Source organism: Artemia sp. Qi Xiang Cuo, chromosome 19 (genome assembly GCF_049724085.1).
Source record: "Artemia sp. Qi Xiang Cuo chromosome 19, ASM4972408v1, whole genome shotgun sequence".
Classification (NCBI taxonomy): domain Eukaryota; kingdom Metazoa; phylum Arthropoda; class Branchiopoda; order Anostraca; family Artemiidae; genus Artemia; species Artemia sp. Qi Xiang Cuo.
The window spans coordinates 17,754,304-17,770,278 of NC_142812.1; the positions used below are offsets into that span (position 1 = coordinate 17,754,304).

The following is a 15,975-nucleotide window of genomic DNA, read 5'->3' on the forward strand; positions in this document are numbered from 1 at the left end:
ATCAGTAAGCTTATCGCAGATCATTTCTGGTCTTCGTTCTCGGTGCAAACAAAAAGCTCCTCCCACTTATTTCTGCATTAGCGGGAATGCAGGTTAGTCTATTTCCGAGTGTTTCAATTCACTTTGATGGAAAAAGTCGGAAACAGACTAACCTGCATTCCCGCTAATCTGACTTCGCCTATGTTTATATCTGCAAAAACGTTCTCCGGAGCACTCGCACCCCGGTCCGGGTTTTTATAATGGGTGAGATAGAGATTGATCATACTGGATTATATATGAACTGTGATTGCTAGGTAATACAGGAACAAGCAAAATATGCTTGACCTCAACCAAATCAAATCCTGGAGCTTACCATCATCTTAACCGACAAAGAGGAAGAGCTGCTTTTCGTATAAGATCAGGACACTGGGCTATAGGAAGTTACATGGAGCGTTTTTACGGTGAAAATCCCAATCGTGAAAATTGTGGAATAAATGAAACATATTTTGTTAGATTGTCCATCATATGTAAATTATAGAAAATATTCTGGATTTTTTTGCAGAAAAATCATGATACATGGAATAGTGAACATTCATTATCTTTAATTGATCTCATATTGGAATGTTTGTCCAAGACCGATAAACTGGGAAATGTGTAGTGCCTTATCTATAAAATTGTATAGTGTCGCCTTTTAATTTACAGCAGCCGGAAGTTTACTTCACATTGAAGAAAGAGAAATAACCCGAAATCTGGTCACAAGGTCCTTGAAGACGTCCTTAAACAGCAATGTAATGCATTTCCTAGTTACCTAGAAATGACCTGAATACATCTCTTTTGTTTTTATACATATTACTAACCTAACAGTGGCACGTTACTGCCATCTCAAAAGAAAAGACAAACCACCCTCTTTGAGGAAAAGAACCCCATCAAGGGAGGTGAAAAAAGGCAATTCATTCGAGTGGAATAAAAGTAGTTAAAAACAAGCTTCCAATGCAAATCTTGCCTTTTTGGCTGCTAGCCTCAAAAGTCTTTCCCTAACAGATTCAGTGGTATTGTTTACTGGTTTTGTAATACAATTTGTTAAATCGTTCTTAATTAAATCTGTGTATAGGGTGTTTAGCGAGTACTCCTCCAAATTTCTACTTAAAAAAGATTAGTATTTAGTTTGAGTCTAATCGCAATTGCTTCTCGAACAACCTGTTTTATGCCTAAACCATTGCTAATAAGGGAAGTTTTTATGGCTAGGGTTATCAAAAATATGGCCACTTAAAGCAGAATCAAAAGAAATATTAGTACTATTAGAATTTAAAGCTTTAGTTACAACGTCTTTGTGCTGTTGTAGGCGTTTTTTCTAAATTCCGAAGGGTTCTACGAGCATAGTAGTTCTACCCCCTGTGGAAATCTCTCACTTCGCATGACCAGGGTCGTCCCGAGGCTCATTTTATTGGGGGGGGGCGATTTTCGTAAATTTTACCGAATTTCTACCTGATTTATGCCGAAATCAAGATTCTTGCTAAATTTCTGCTGATTTTGCAAAATATTTGCCGAAATTTTCGCCTTCGGCAAAAATTTTACCGAATACCAAAAAAGTTGGAGGGTTGCCCCCCCCCCTTAGGGATGCCCCTGCGCATGACATTCCTTCTGCATATTAATGAAGATCATATTTTTAAATTCGAAAGTATTGGAAACATTTCCCTTGCAAACAATTCTCCCGCAGTGGAAGAACGATTCTCTCGCACGTCCTTCCAATATACTTACATTCTATCAATACCCAAAATAAAACTTGTCATCGAATTTTGCCGTCGAGTGCTGTAATTTCAATAATACAAAATAAAAACATTAAATTAATGCTGTAGCTTCAGAAGGTGCAGCTGTCTTTATGAATGTTTAAATTTTTAAAGATGAAAAGCACTATAAAAAAAAGAATCCAAATATCATGGCTGCTGATCACTCCTCACTTCATCCCATCCCTCATCCCCTCTTGGTCAAAGATATAACCCTAGGAATAGAATAAATAAGAGAACATATGCTATTAGTTTGGCTTATAGCACTACTGACGAAGATCTGGGACTGCCCTACAAACTACATAATTTTGGTACAAAACAAAAGAAAATCTTAGAAAATCGCAGTTTTCAGATATGAATAGATTTGAGGTATATCCAGCGGAGGGAGTGGATCTTTTGATGTACTTGGTACTTTCAACAGATAAAACAGAAGTAAATTTTTGAGTCCTGAAGAAAGACTACACATTCTTTACAGTAAAATTCACTTTTTTGTTTAACTTTACTCAAAAGTTGTATACTTTATTTTAATAACTTTTCGTTGACTTTATAACTTTTCATCGCTTTTATTGTTTCATTAACTTTTAATTGTCTACAATTTGGAAACAGTAAAATTCACCTTTTTTGTTAATTTTACAAAAAAATTGTTTACCTTTCCATGTCTTTCGTTTACTTTATAACTATTCATCGCTTTTTTTGTCCCATTAACTTTCAATCGTTTACAATTTGGAAACATGGTATTTACTGTTGTAGTGAATAATCTTTCAGATTATTTCTTAAATGGAGGTATTCATCATATACTTTTATAAAGTATACTCAAATACTTGTAAGACTTAGATGTGCAACAGAAAAAGTTTTAAGAGAAAAAAAGAGTACGGTTTTAAGGAGGAGAGAGGATGCGTCGACCAAATTTCATTTTTAAGTCAATAATTGAGAATCCCATGAATTAGTAGACCCCTTCGGTCCTCAGTTTTATGTATTATAAACGCGCTTTTGATTAAGCGGATAGAAGAGCTTTGGTTAACGTCCTATTCTTTTAAGATATAACAAATAAACATATTAAAGTGATAAATGCTATGTAACAGGAATAAATGCTATATATAAAGCTGGTTTCATACTGTATAAGGAGTTAGGCATGGTTGCGTTATATCTCCATTTAAACGGATCAGTTTGATGGACTTCGCCTTAAGGAGCACAGCAAAGGCATTACGAGGGCACGAAATCAAATGGTGAAATGAAACTGTTCTAGAGCTAGATTATGCTGATAATTTAAGCATCCTAGATGAGAATAGTAGCAAATTGAATGATTTTTTTGAAGTTTTGAAAGTTCAGGGTGCAACAATAGGTTTGAAAATTAAGACTGAAGTCGATTAGACTAAGAATAAAAGCCAAGTCCCAGGGTGCTTTTTACATTTGAAAAAGTTTGAAATAGTAGAGATAATTTTGTTAGCCAGGATAAGAATATTGGAAGGTACAGTGATGACACAGGTCAAGTGTGGTTCTGAAGCGTGGGCACTTCAGAACATGGGGGTGGAATTTTTAGATGTTTTCCAGAGGAATTGTCTACAAATAGTTTTGGGGACCCATTGGACTGGCCGTATTTCACGCAGTAAAAAGGCCGTATTTCAAGTAAAAAAAGCCGTATTTAAGCTTAAAAAACGTGGTTCTATCCCACTTTCAAGGGCTATAGTGAGAGAAAGGTTGAGACGGCTGGGGCATGTTTTGTAGATGTAGGATGACAGATTGTCAAAGATCGCCCTTTTCGGTCATCCATTTAGGGGTAAACGAAAAACAGGTCGTCCCCAAATGGAGTGAGAAGAGCAAGAAAGGATTTAAAGGAAAGGGGAGCTTCTTGGGAGGGAGTAAAAAAGGAAGTTTTGAACAGATTGTGTTGGCCCCGTGCGTGGAGTGTGCACATCTGTGTCAGTCCCCGGGCGGCTTGGTGCTAAAGTGACATGTTAGTAGTAGTAGTATTTACCATATATTGGATTATCAGTACATTAATTAGATACAAATGCAGTTCACGTGAAAACTAGTTATTATTTTTCCTTTTTACTTTTTTTTCTTCTTTTATTTCTTCTCCAAAGGAGAAAAACAATTTCCTTTTCCTTGGGCGCTTAAGGTCCATACTCCCTGTGAAACAACCAATTTTATGACATGCCTCTTACACTAAAACGACAAGATACTTCTATCATTGGATTGCCTAATTTCAGATCCATCCATTCATTGAGATCCATCCATTATTATGATATTACCTAGACCTTTTTTAAATACAAAATGATCAAGACTCGGTTAGACAGACGGAAATTTTACTCTCCACATGTTGATGACATATCTTGAACAAGGTTTTTAGTCTAAAAAAAACAAAGCAAATTTTTAAAGTATATTTCGATAGATGCATAAAGCTGAAAATCAGCTATTGAATAGTGGAAAAAATTGTCAGCCTAGGCTGAAAAATTATAACCGTTGGACTGCAGAGAAACGGCAAGGACATAGAAAATACGATCCGATTACTTATACTGGTTAAGCAGAAAATTACACAAAAAAATACACCTTAAAAATGGAGGGAAAATGAGGATTTAATTTCTAATGAAAAGCAGCAGATATGCAGTTTGGTAGTAGCGGTACCAAAATTAAAAAAGAATAAATTTCAGTGAAAATGACTAAAAAATAAACTAAAAACACATGCCACCACGCCTAACAGATTTAAAAAGGTGTAGCTGCCTTTGCGAATAAACAAATCGTTCATGTTTGAATTTTTACCGACGAAAAGCATTGTCAAATCTAACGAATTAGTTTTTTTAGGGTCTAACGTGGCAACACTGACAAAACTAGGATATTACCCTAAATTAAAGCTAAATCTGTAATGATAAGAAAATTACGGTTGCCAGGTATGAATAGACGAAAGATGGACCAGGATGGGTGCTTTTATTTGTATATCCTTGGTACTTAAGACCTTTTTAAGGAATATCTTGCTTTCAAAACTGACAAAAAATTTTAATTGTGCAAACTGTATAAAAATAGGATATATCATCACAGATATCTTGGAGCGTTTCCATATGGCTAGCTTTTCGATTTACTGGCAAGGCTTATCCAGTGTAGGATTACCCAATTGATAGGCCACAAACAAAACATGTTGAAATAATGTTTGGTTTTTATTCAGCTAAATTATGCCAATTGTGATGTAAAACTTCCTGCTAATTTCGGAACTGATGTACACATAACCAATATTTTAGAGAGATAAGGATGTAAAAACCACTAAAAAATAGATTTTAATGCATATACTTTCCTATTGTGAAGTCGGGCCAATCCTGGGGAGGTATCGGATCGCTGCATATCCGCCCCGAGTGTGCAGGTTTCAAAACGTACATCCAAAAGTCCGACTCAAATTATACCCCTCCCTCAATCAAAAACAAACTATTAGCAAGAAAATGTTAGCTATTGAATAATAAGTCACATACATACTGAAAAATAAACATAAAAAATCTTGGCCCTCTCTCAACCGTGCGATCGGTACGTTAAAATCATACTTAGATATGCATCTACTTCTCCGATTTTCTCCAGTATTTATTTTATAGACTTGCTCAATTTAGGCTCTGAGTAACTCATACATACTCATATCTTATGATCCTACTAGGCGAAGCAGAACTATTTCACGCATGATTGCTTCGAATAAAATAACAAATGGAATCTAAGGAGCAGTGAATTTTAGCTTCCAAAATTAAGGTGCCGATTATACGCCCAGCCTTAATTGGTGCACCACCCTAATTGGGTGGTGAAGGTGGTTTGAATTAAAATGAAGTTGCCATCAAGCCATGGCTAATTGTAGAAAAAGCCAAGACAGATAGTCTTGAGTGAGAGGCAAAGCTGGCATAAACCTTTTTCAGGATTGTATAAAAATAATGTCATTTTCACTTGTTGATATAATAGTACCCAATTAGAATAACATTTAAGAATAACAAATTTCTATTTTCTTATTCATTTTAGAATTACCGTAATAAAAGGTAAGGAATCGGCATTGGCCTTTACAGTCCCCACGGATGATGCTGATCTCCGTTTCATGGCTCTTCAGCCCGGAAGTGCAATGTTTGGGAATGGTCATCCTCTGCTTTCGCACACTTACCTTCCCCACCTTCCCCAGATTTACCTTCTTACCTTTTTGTTTACATTCCCCAGATTTCTGCAGGTACCCATTTGGAGCTGTGTGAACTAAGCTTACAGCCACGCAATTGACCCCTGTTCTAAACCAAATTAAAGGAATATCCAGTTACAGACTTGAAACCCCTTTTATTTGGAACGAAAGGAAGACGGCGTCTCTTCGGATCATCTTGAATACAAGGTTGCAGCGATAGTTGTAACCTAGTAAAGAGCGAACCACAGCCCATAGTCACCAAAGTTACAAAAACACGTCTCGAAAAAAACTGTCATCTGTAGTGATTCAGGAACAGTAACTAGTATTTCGATTAATCTTAATAATAAAATATTATTACAAAAACAAATTCATAGAAATTTTAAAGAGCCTGAAACTCTTCGAAAATAGCACAGATCGAAATGAATAGGTGCAACGTTGGAAGCGACATGGTCAAAAACAGCTGGAAAGAGAATTACAGTCTCCACCTTCAACAAGAAGGAAAATCACTTTTTTGCATAGAAAGCAAAAGCCTTTTTTTTCTTTCGCCGCTAGTGGGACACTGCAACACCAGAGAGTAGTTTGAGGGGTCATCTGAAAGCTCATTTTTATATATACGTGCCTTTTATAAGTTCGGCTTGACCACCACAAAGATCAAATATGGCACCACAAAGATCCATATGGCACCCAAAATAATCCTTTCGGTGCCTCTCTGGAGCGAAATGGAAAGACCCTCTGGAGTTAAAATGTTGGGAATCATGAAAGGTTTACTATCATAGTCTTTATGGACGAAAATTCTGAACCTGAGGTTTAAGATCACCCTTCTCATATACTCCTTCTCCCAGCTTCCTTAATAAGTTTCATAAATCGTCTGACAACTATCAGAACTAGCAGGCTACAGTAACATCGTAGAGACGTTTAATGACTCAATTCAAAGCTCTTGATCAAACCAATGTGCTTTTTGTAGATTTATTTTATCACCATAAATTTCCAGCATATAATAAACTTGTGAATTGGAACAGCAAAAATAAATTTGGACAAAGACTATAGGCCGTGATGGGCAAGAGATTAGGACGCAGCGTTATGGCCGTGATAATCTAGGTTCATACCCTTTTTACAGATTTTTTTCAGATGTTTACTTTCCAGTGCCCCACTAGCGGCGAAGAAGAAAAGAAAAAAAAGGAGACACTCAAGCGCTTCCTATACAAAAAAATAAGTTTCCTTAATAAGTTTCATAAATCGTCTGACAACTATCAGAACTAGCAGGCTACAGTAACATCGTAAAGAGATGTTTAATGACTCAATTCAAAGCTCTTGATCAAACCAATGTACTTTTTGTAGATTTATTTTATTACCATAAATTTCCAGCATATAATAAACTTGTGAATTGGAACAGCAAAAATAAATTTGGACATAAACTATAGGCTATGATGGGCAAGAGGTTAGGACGCAACGTTATGGTCGTGATAATCTAGGTTCATACCCTTTTTACAGATTTTTTTCAGATGTTTACTTTCCAGTGCCCCACTAGCGGCGAAGAAGAAAAGAAAAAAAGGAGACACTCAAGGGCTTCCTATACAAAAAAAAATGATTTTCCCTGTTGCTCAAGGTGGGGAACTGCAATCATATGCATAGGTTTTAAACCACAGTTGTCGGTTTCAGTTTCTTTTCAGTTTGAAACCACAGTTGTCGGTTCATTTTTTTCAGTTTCAATCACAATGATTCTAATGGTGCAATTTCCATTTCTCATGATTGGTTCTCCTAGAATGTAGAAGTCCAACAAGCAAAAATAGTGAAGGTTTACTCTGGTGAGAAGTTCAAAATTCTTAGCAGCATTGCGGTATAAAAAATTTAATTATAACAAATTAAATAATTAAAAAATAACAAATTAAAATATTAAATAATAACAAGAATTTCGGTAAATTATATTAACTACACATCTTAAATTCTTTTAATGTCCGTCAAGTTTGTAAGACTGCATACAGGATTAAATTTTATTAAACAATTAACTTATCAAACATTAATTAATTAATTATCAAACAATTAAATTTTAGCTACAACTCCTCAAAGATGACAAGGATAATATATCCATTGGATTCAAGGGAATGTTTAAGAGAGATGCGAAGTAAAGCCTATATTTAATACCCTATTTTAACAAAAACTAGATCTTTTTATAAGGTTTATTTTGTATATGTGTAATAAAAAAAATCTAACAAAGAAAAGTTTTCTAATGAAAGTAAAAAGCGATGTTGAAACTTAAGACGAACAACAATTCCTGTTTCGCAGTTCAGGCAACATATAAATGAAAAATACTTCGATACATTTGTAGAATTCTGAAAAACTAGCGCTTTATTAACACACACACACAAAAAAAAAGAAATCCTTAAGCAGCCAGCCGAAAATAAAAACTAACTTATACAGCCTCCAATAATCTTTATCAGTCATGAGATAAATAAATTTTACCATACAATATCAATTCTCTAAAAAAAATTCAATAAGCCTTCAGTAAAGCGCTAGTTTTTCAGAATTTTACAAACATAGGGAAATATTAAGAGCCAGCTTCTTTGAGTGTTTTTCACATATATGTAACATAAACAGCGAAGCTGTAATTTTTTTTTCGTTTTAAGATTCAACTTCACTCTTTACGATCATCATATATTTTTATCTTTTTTTTTAATTCTGGAAAGGGCAGTCCCTCAAATCGACTGGTATACCTGCTTGGAAAAAAAAAATGAAAAATCAGCTAAAAGAAGTATCATTAAATAACTTGACAGCTTTGGAGGTTCCCTGTTGTGCTAACCGCCTTGATTGAAATCTTTCCGACACAGGGTGTATACTATTTATGCTATATGTACATTGGAATGGACAGCGTTTCACCTTAAAACAATAAGAAATTATGCGTTCAATTTACTTTGAACTAGACTCCTATCAACTTTCCGAACTATTGACATATTGAAGATCCCCTACCAATTTTTACTGAAACTACCTAGTGATGCTGGGAAAATTTACTGATGAGCCTTTGTCTTTGATACTGTCAGCAAACACTGAGACTCGCAAAATGATTTTTAATGGTATCGAATTCCCTTAAGCAATTTGAATTTTACTGCGTCACACCCTTTGGTAATCATTCTCCTTAAAGTAAGGTCTTTCAACTCAGATATATGAACCGACTAGCCATTTGTTTGTCTTTGTTCTCTGTTTTTTATTTTAATGCTTCGAATTGAGTATGATTCTAGCCACAGAGAAAAGAGCCCTTTTACATCCAACTATTTCATTTTTCCCCATTTTTCTTAAAAGTGGCAAGATCCGTAAATTATCAAATTCAAAAATTTTCTAGAGCATGCACACTTTGCAATGGTCTTGGTTTTTTGTAAATTCTAAATGGAACAAACTTTATTTAAACCAGAACCATATTTCTCGGCACTGGTAGCTAGTGCTAGCTGGGGCATTACCTTGTGCTTTAATGCGTGGAACTGCGTAAGCTTTTTCTCACATGTTAAACAAAGAGCGTTTATACACCAAATTATCTCCATTTTCTAAAGAATGGCAAGATTCCTCCCACTCCCCGCCATGCCCCGTCTGTGTGCAGTAATTTTCCAACCAATCATGTTTTAATATTGTAGAATAAAAATAAGATTTGGAATTTAAAGAGCAATAATATAAGGCTCCCACAAGGAACTATTAAATTTATATAATCAGAACTTTAATTTTGAGGAAAAGCATGTCACTAATTGACCAAAAGAATTTTACCAAATCTTCCTTTTTCACTTTAATATATCTTTACATTTTTGTGTCTTCTTCCAAAAGGGCGCAAGTCTACTGAATAGATTTTAAGGTTGGAAGTCAGTAAGTGTTGCCAACCAAAAAAGCTTAATTTTGGAAAGAGGTACACAGTACTGCCATTTTAATTAGACTTGCTAAAGAGGTTGTCAATTACATAATTAGAGTTTAAACTTATATGCAAGGTACTTCATTACCCTTTAACAATTTATAAAATATTTTATCTACTTATTCCACTCCGCCCCTTTGTTTGGGAAGAAGTTGAGATAAAACGAGGCGAACAGGACATATCAGCACTGGAGTGCATCGAGCAGAGAAGAATGGACGCAGTCGCGCAATGAGTTCACTTCTTATACTAATCGAAGAGCCTTTGCGGAGAAGAGACAAGCGACGCATGCGCCGTGCAGGGATGTAACCGAAGAAAATAACCCTCAGGAGGGCGAAGAGGGTGACGCAAGGCGGTGAAACCCAGGTGTTGCTGATGCTTAACTCAACGGAGCACCCGTTGCAACTTTCAAACGAAGGATTCAAGATCCACACAGCCGATTAACAGCCCTACAATTTCGAAAACAGTTAGAGATGTGGCAATAAGATACAATATTAGAGAAAAACCTTATTTGATACTTACAAAGTTTGGAAACGTACACCAAGATTGTATGTTATAAAATGCGCCTACTATCCCCCCCCCCCATGTTATCTCCCACAGTCAGTTAAAGCTTCCTTGGAAAGTCATTATACTCTTTCCTTCAGTTGATTAAAATAAAATAAAAACACAAAAAGAATTCATAATTCGTATTGAGAAAAGTTTATAATCAGGTGGCAGTAAGTGTCGAAAAATAATATATAATATAAATAAATATATATATATATATATATATATATATATATATATATATATATATATATATATATATATATATATATATATATATATATATATATATATATATATATATATATATATATATATATATATCTCGTGTAGTCTTCATATTCTTTTTGTTCAACCAATTAAAATGAAAAAAAAATAAGAATTTACGATTCTTATAAAAAAAATAATTAAGAAATCAAGTGTCAGTAACTTTCAAATATAAATTGTGGGGATAATATTGTTCTAAAGCAAATTATTGAGGACACAGAAGAATATACTCCAAGAGGTTTACTATCGAACGAAATCCCAGTTTTTTCCTCTTCTCTCCCCCCCCCAAAAAAAAAAAATCTATGGTAGAACCTTAAAGGTTTTGAATTGCACAGTTACCAAACTTAAAACTCACGTTGAAACTTATCCCTGGATATGTTATTTCCTATAAATTTAGTTTTGAAAAAGACAGATATCCTATTGTCGATCACTCATCATTTATTAAGCTATAACACTATCATTGATCAGGTGATGATGCTAATTAAATACAGAGTACATACTTCACATCAGCGAATATATATAATTAAGAAAGATATATTGTGAAAAAGATTTGTTACTAGTTTTCCCGTTACTTAGTCTGTATTTTCAAAAAACAAAGACGAACTGTATCATATTGACAAAATATGACCATCTTGAAAATACGACAAAATTTGTCTGATTTGCAAAAAAATTAGATGTATTAGATTAATTGAAATAACTTGACAAATTTCCGTGATCAATTAATTTATTCATAATTACTCACTTTCAAGCCAATATTGGAGAGAAAGATAATAATTTCTATTTTACCATATTCTAACACATAAACCTCATGCCATCTTTTATCATCGATATAGGTGGCGTAAATTTATTCGATGAAAACAGCCAAAGTGCAAAGCCTTTAAAATCTGTTAATCTTCAATTATTCATCTTATTCGTTTTATCTGCTATAATATGTACAATTTTACCCTAAAATATCAAGGACAGTGAAAAATAAATCAGAATGTCCGATTTAGTTGAGTAAAAACTTATAGAGCCATGTATATCTTATAAAATTAGAAAAAAATCGGGCAATCAATTTTTACTGAAAACGTTTTGCAGTTCTTAGTAGTAGTGGGCACCAAGCCAAAAAAAAACTGGTGAAAAATAGACATTTCATTACATTTACAATTATATTTTAATAATCTAGAACTCAATATATCATAACAGTATATTATAATATATTATAACTTATATATAAATTATATTTACATTTAATGTAAACAAACATATTTCTTCGTACTTTAAGTTCAATTACCATATAGATTTCGGATCTTTTCGGACCACTAATTAAAACGCATTTTTTAGTCGTTTACGGGTATTAAGTTGAAACAAAAGAGTGAAGTACGGCAAAATGCTTGGGAAATATATAGTTTGGCCTATAAATTTACGCATTAGGGGGGAGTGGTTGGGGGTAAAGCAAAGTTAAGCGCTTTTGGGAATGATATAAGCAGGTACTTCAAGATTTTTGTATTACTTATATCATTCCTAAAAGCGCTTCGCTTCGCTTTAAAATAAGCTAAAAACACAAGGTGCTTAACAGCTTAAGAAGATGCAGCTTCAAGGTGAAGCTTAAAGGTGTGGAAGCAGCTTTACTCTTTAAAGGTGTATTTGTTTACAATACTTAAATACTTGCAATAAAATACAATTACGATAAAAACAATGTTTAAATACTTACGAACTCTGAAAGGTGTAGCTTAAAGGTGTGGAGGCAGCTTAACTCTTTAAAGGTGTATTTGTTTTCGGAAGTTCAACAAATCATTCATTTTTTAATCTGTAGACTAATTTAACTAGTTTGTTTATTCATTTTCATGATTCAAGGCAGCAATAATGACCAAAATACTCCGCTGGTCTAAAAATCCATAATTTTGAAACAGTTAAGGAGGGTACATCTATAAAGGGGTTAAGAGGCCCAACAGTTTGTATATTTGTATTTCCTTTCTAGCACATTCCTATTAACTTTCTTATTAAACTCAGTTAAAAATAAGTCGTTGTTGTTTTTTTTTCGGAAATGCGCCCCAAACCGGGCTATTCCCACAGCAAATTACCTTCTAACTTTCAAACAATCGAACCCATCTATACAATATATCAAACCTCTACAATATAATCGAACCTCTATACATTATAGAGGAAGTATTTGTTGATATTCTCATACGAGTTCACAGTTAATCACAATTAGAATTGGAACATATCCAATTTTTGTCATCCATTAATACCAAGAAAGCTCTGAAATTTGGAGCCTCGTTCGATTTACTTCATTAGTTAACTAATAAGTAGATTTTGCCTTTTTTTTGCAATTCTTAGTTAACTTTGAACGTTTTTTTTACGAACGGATTCTTAGTTAACTGAAAGTTGACTACGAAACAACTAATAAGAATTCTTTGTTTTTAGATATGTACAAAGAGGTTCTGGAAAGAAATTCAAACTAGGCAGCCCATCCTTGCCTCTATGGTAAAAGGATTAGCTCTGGCAAAATATGATGATTCATTCAGGATTTCCCAGATTGAATGATGCAGCTGTTTATTAAAAGTGATAACTAAGCAGCTGTATTTTAATATTAGAGTTTACTTTTCTTCTTATAAAAGGAAACAAGAGGTGTAAAATTTTTACAAAATGGTTGATTTCTTGTTAGCCAACATGATTTCAGCCTACTTCATTAATTTGACTGTTTCAGGCCTCCCCATTCTAGGCCTGATGGTCTGTTCCTAATGTATTGTACAGCTCACCTTATAGCAACTTCGAATTTTTCTGCCAAACGTCCCGTTCTATTTGCAATAGCCTGATAAACTTTCTTAGTTCACTTCCTGGCAAGTAAAACCCCAAAAGCAAAATTGACTTGTTAGTTAACTAAGTTCTGTTAAATCGACCGCAACTCAGTTTTTCTTCTGAAAAGTTGATACTTTTCCAACATAAAGGATGTCCATAGTAACCATATACGCAAGAAAATTCCCCTCGGTCAACTAACATATATATTTCAGCTAATGACTATTTTTGTTACCCACCCACCTAACTCTTTCCAAATACGTTTCCATTTATATTTACTTTGAAAAAATCTTAACTCACCTCCTTCTATTGTTACGTCCTCCACCTCCACCTCCACCTCCTTTTCTGCAGTCTCTTGCAAAGTGGCCTCTTTCTCCACAGTCATAGCATCTTTCGTCACGAATGTTACGATTACCTCCTCGTCCTGATCGGCGTCTTCCACTAGACAGCTCTACGCGAACTCGGCGCCCACATATTGTTCTACAAAAGAGTACTTTTAACCATGCTATTCCTCTCGCTTCATCTTGCCTCGTCATTTTTTGGGCCTTGGTTGAGCCCATATCTTACTCAATTTTATCAGTGTTTTTGTTGTTAGATTTGTTGTTCTTTTTTTTTTGTTACTCCACTATTTAGATGTATAATGGGTTAAAAATAAACTGTTAAAATTATTAAAACGTCAAAAGAAACATTAACATAAAGAAAACAGCAAAAATAAGAACTAAATAAATAAAAGAAGTAGAAACATAGAAATATTAAATGATGATTTTTTGACAAACAGAGCTGAAGTTCGTCAATATGGGCGTGGACACTGATTTCAAGAATTATTTGAAAATCCAACTCAAACCCAAAACGAACAGAAATTACAATAATTAACCGAGTCAAACTCAAAACAAGCAGAAATTAACATAAGTTGGGCACAAAACCCCTATGCCTTCCCAAGGCCAGAACAAAATTTGCACTTTACTGAAAAAATATAAATGAAAGTGCATTGTCAGTTTAATATACATATACTGATATTTAGTAATCAAAATGTTAATATTATTTGATTTATTAAAGTTGTAAAAGTAGAAACATTTATATTTTTTCAGTAAAGTGCAAATTTTGTTTTAAAAATTGTGAGCATTTTAAAAATGCTCACATGTCTTATACAGAATCTGTACCAAAGTAATAAATTAGGATCAATGCTATGCAAGGTAAGATGAATATGAAAACAGGTACTTTTGTAAAATTTAAAAAATATATTGACAGCACAATGTGATAGAAACCTACTAACCTGCCATCCAGCCCTCTAACAGCATCTTCAGCATCTCTTGTGTCATCAAATTCAACAAAGGCAAATCCAGGAGGATTTCTTGCAACCCATACATTCCTTAGTCTTCCATAATATGAAAAAGCATCCTCCAATTCACTTTTAGATGCATTGTTTCCTAAAAAATTAAAAAACAAATTAGACATGACATAATCTTCAGCCATAAAAAAAAATCAGAACACAATGAACATTTTTATTATTTTGAATAAGATGGACGAGCTACGAAAAATTAAGAGAGAAAGGTGGCTTTAACTTAAACCACTGTTTTATTTAAATTAAACCCATATTTCTCTCTAATTTTTTTGTAAATGGAAAAGCAGTGTGGCCTAAGAAATTATTTATGGGCCTGCTTTTATCATTGGCCTTGCTGTACTTATTGATCATAACTGCCTATGTGGGAAATGAGGAGTACCTGCCTGGGATTGGGTAAATGGATCCCAAAAGCCCCATCCCTAAAAAACAAAGGAGTGTATCCCCCATATCCAGGGGGTTATAAGGTTTGATCCCCTCCCCCCCCCCAAAAAAAAAAAGTTTGACTTGTAAAAACATAATAAAAAATCAATATAAACAGATTTTTTTATGCGTTTTTTAGTCCCTCCCCCAAAAAAAAAAAACATGTATAACCTTGCCCTCAACCTTAGGAACTGCTCTAATACCCATCCTCCAATATATGGGTAATAACTGTTTATATCTATTCAATAGATGATATTCACTAATTGTTAATCTCATCTTTGTTTATTTGTTCTTGTTTACAATAAAAATATGATATTAATAACAATGGCTTAAAACTTGCTTTTGTTCCCAAGACGTCTTTTAAGGAGTTCCAGTGTTGGCTGTTTTCTGGCCCTCTTCTTATTAGATGAGCTTTCTCTTTTAGCAACATGATTCCCAAATTTGACTTAACCAAATTTGACTTTTTGTTCTGAGTTATGTTCTATTTATGTCATGTAAATATGGAAGGAGTGAAGTAGTGAAAGGAGATGATTAAAATTACCTTCCTGAATGTCATTTTGGCTATAAAACTATTTCTGGGATTTTTTTTACTTATCCAAGAGAACTAATTTCATTTTTCATAAGAATTCAGCGTCCTGAGAGGGGAAGGGGCAATGATGCATGCTTGAAAATCTCTTTCCAAACCCTTCCTAATTTGCACCTTAAAATACATTCCTAAAATTTCATCTACCTCTATCTATTAGTTAGCAAAACCCACATCTCTCCACCTTCACTCTAACTGGAGCATGAAGGTAAAGGGGGGGCTCCTGCCTTTACCACTTTCCCTACTTGAACCAACTTATTATTT

General features: G+C 34.0%; 1 protein-coding gene across 3 annotated transcripts in view; it reads right to left on the reverse strand.

Annotated features, from left to right (window-relative positions):
* LOC148940564 (serine/arginine-rich splicing factor 7-like) overlaps positions 1-15,975 on the reverse strand; it is a 43,113-nt gene that overhangs the window by 11,153 nt on the left and 15,985 nt on the right. Inside the window, exons 2-4 of one of the 3 annotated variants that reach the window (XR_016143373.1) lie at positions 14,640-14,793; positions 13,667-13,846; positions 9,867-10,224 (exon numbers count right to left, since the gene is read on the reverse strand). Coding sequence is in view for 2 of the 3 variants with exons in the window: in XM_089105276.1 (XP_088961402.1) it covers positions 10,197-10,224; positions 13,667-13,846; positions 14,640-14,793 (362 nt within the window). In the remaining variant the exon portion in view is untranslated. Of the gene's footprint in view, positions 1-175; positions 10,225-13,666; positions 13,847-14,639; positions 14,794-15,975 lie in introns of those variants that run through there. The other 2 variants (XM_089105276.1, XM_089105275.1) reach the window with 2 other exon arrangements.